Genomic DNA, 2,524 nt, shown 5'->3' on the forward strand with positions numbered 1-2,524 from the left:
CAATGCAAAACGAATATCAAATATAGCAAACCGTCGCCTCCTTAGAATTGCATTGATTTGATGTAAATCCAATTTCAATATAAAAAAAAAAACACAAGTGCACCCAAACGCAGAAAACAAAAAAAAAAAAAAAAAAAAAAAAAATGCAGTACCGAAATTGAGAAAATGTAAAACACCGCACATACACATAAACATTTTATTGTAACAATAAGTAAGTAAAATGTAATGTGTACATACAATCATGCAATCGAGAGAGCAGTCGTTGAGACAAGAATTCATTACTTCCGCATCTAAATGAAAAATCTTTCATTTTGTTGTGTTATCGAGATGAAGAATCGTGTAAGTATGAACAGCTCTCTGCAAAAGCTGTAAAATGCAATTGTAACATAGAAACAATTTGAACTCCTTGCCATCGATATTCACGCACTCGCACACATGTTATTTTATATATAGGAAACTCGTAACTGTTCTCTAAACGTAGCTTGGCCGTCAAAAATCATAAAAATTTAGTTATTCGTTAACTGTAGCTATGTTGGTGGCAAAAACGCTTCTTATTTCGTTCTTCACTCATAAAAGGAAAACAAAAAAGTAAAAGAAATAAATAAATAAAGCAAAAAAGAAGAACACAAAATAAAAACATTAAAAAAAAAAAAAAAAAAAAAAACTGTAACAAAATTCACAGAGGAAACTAAATTGAACGCAAAATCTTTAAACATCCACTTCTACCCATTTATTTTACCGTTTAAATGAAAGATCTAAAAGAAATGCTTCAAAGAATAAAAGTAAAAAAAAAAATAAATAAAACAAAATCACTAAAAAAATTTTTAGTGCTTACGAAATTAGTGTTAAAGGCCGGAAGGTTTAGTGTTGAAAACTTAATGAAATTTACATACAGTGTTGTGTCACTGCATGCATGCTTGCGCGTTTGGCTTTTGAGGAATTTTTGACTTTTATGTCATCTAAAATTTGTGGCGCAAATTTTTTCTTTCATACGAAATCAAGCGAAGCCAGGTGAGAGTCGTTAAAATGAAATGAAAGAAAAATCAAGCGGCGAAATAGTGCTTTAGTTATTTATTTAGCGAAACGTCTAATTATATATGATAATAGCTCAACTATTAGTTGAGTTGAACACGTATATATATATATATATATGTGTGTACCTTACTCCTAATACTCTTGGTCAACATATTTCGCGGAATTTATAGAATACCCTTCAAGTAAATTTTTTTTTTTTTTCTTTGCCCGTAGATATCCTAACCTCGGAACAAGACCAAAAATACTATGAACGTAAATGCCTGTAAGTTTATCGTCATCGTTTGCAAAAGTTATATGCGGAATACTGAGACTACCAATCCTTCAGCTGGTCAGTCGACGGTAAGCTGTTTAAAGGTATTTTGACAATTTGCGCTGGTTCCGTCCAATAAGTCTTGCAATTCGTTATCTTTGAACTTTTTCACTCCCCCAGGACGTTCTATGTCCTTGAAATCAAAATCCGTTGAAATCAAAATCGACATTTACGATATATTGGATTACAATGAGCTTCTAAAAGTATTACGGGCCCCCGGGCCGGTTTTATTAAAAAAGGAAACAGTTGTTATTAATATAACTATACACTATTTAAAGTAAATTTTAATTGCTAAAGAGCAGCGCTCATTGAAAACAACAGCAAATTTATGTAATTTTTAAAAAGTAATTAATTAAAAACTCATCATTTTTTCTCAATTATGTACTGCAAATGGACAGGGTGGCGTCCATTCCCATTCATAATATGGAATGCATTTCCCTTGTGCAGAATCGAACATTGTACTTGACATGCAGCGCTCGCATATTGGCTCTTCGCCGGCCTTCCCGCACAACCAATAACAAGTCGGGTCCCAGAAATTGCGTATGGGTTGATTCAAATTATCCTGGCTGCAAACGGGCTTATTGTTGCCGTCAGGATTGCAAGACAATGCATAATTTAAGGCAATCACCATCAATAATAAGCAAAAGATACCTAAGAAATGATTTAATTATTTAAGTTGATTGTCATATTTTAAAATTTTTTTTTATTTTTTATTTTTTATTTTTATAGCCTACCAGACTTCATGTTTTTGTACCCTTGGAATAGTTTCTATGAAGTTTAGCGAATTCAATAACAAATTTAACTGTGTCTAATTCGAAAAAATTTGCAGATATATATACAAAATTCAAGTGAAATTTTTATCGTTCCATTTTTAAGATTAGATAGGTTAATTAAACGAAGATTAACGAACGAATCGATATGCGAAGTTGGCATGTCGGTAATATATTGTAACGCTGTAATAGGTGATTGCACTTTATATATATGTAAGGTTAAGCGTTTAATATGTCAGTATGTAATTGCAGATTCATTCTTTTGATTTGTAAGCAAACGAATCTAGAATCTATGTTTTGTTTTGCTAATATATGTGTGTGTGTGTGTGAGAGAGAGAGAGAGAGAGGGAGAAAGAGATATTGAGAGAGAGAAAGAGAGGTAAAAAGCGATAGAACAACTTTAATCACA

General features: G+C 31.9%; 1 protein-coding gene across 4 annotated transcripts in view; it reads right to left on the bottom strand.

Moving 5' to 3' along the window:
* Positions 1-1,649: 1,649 nt before the first annotated feature.
* Positions 1,650-2,524, bottom strand: part of LOC119631790 — a 10,330-nt gene continuing 9,455 nt past the window's right edge. Inside the window, exons 2-3 of one of the 4 annotated variants that reach the window (XM_038024294.1) lie at positions 2,080-2,151; positions 1,650-1,996 (exon numbers count right to left, since the gene is read on the bottom strand). In XM_038024294.1, the coding sequence (XP_037880222.1) occupies positions 1,719-1,996; positions 2,080-2,089 (288 nt within the window). In that variant the 5' untranslated portion in view covers positions 2,090-2,151 and the 3' untranslated portion in view covers positions 1,650-1,718. The remainder of the gene's footprint in view (positions 1,997-2,079; positions 2,152-2,524) is intronic. The other 3 variants (XM_038024295.1, XM_038024296.1, XM_038024297.1) reach the window with 3 other exon arrangements.

This window comes from Glossina fuscipes, unplaced genomic scaffold (assembly GCF_014805625.2).
Source record: "Glossina fuscipes isolate IAEA_lab_2018 unplaced genomic scaffold, Yale_Gfus_2 1, whole genome shotgun sequence".
NCBI lineage: Eukaryota > Metazoa > Arthropoda > Insecta > Diptera > Glossinidae > Glossina > Glossina fuscipes.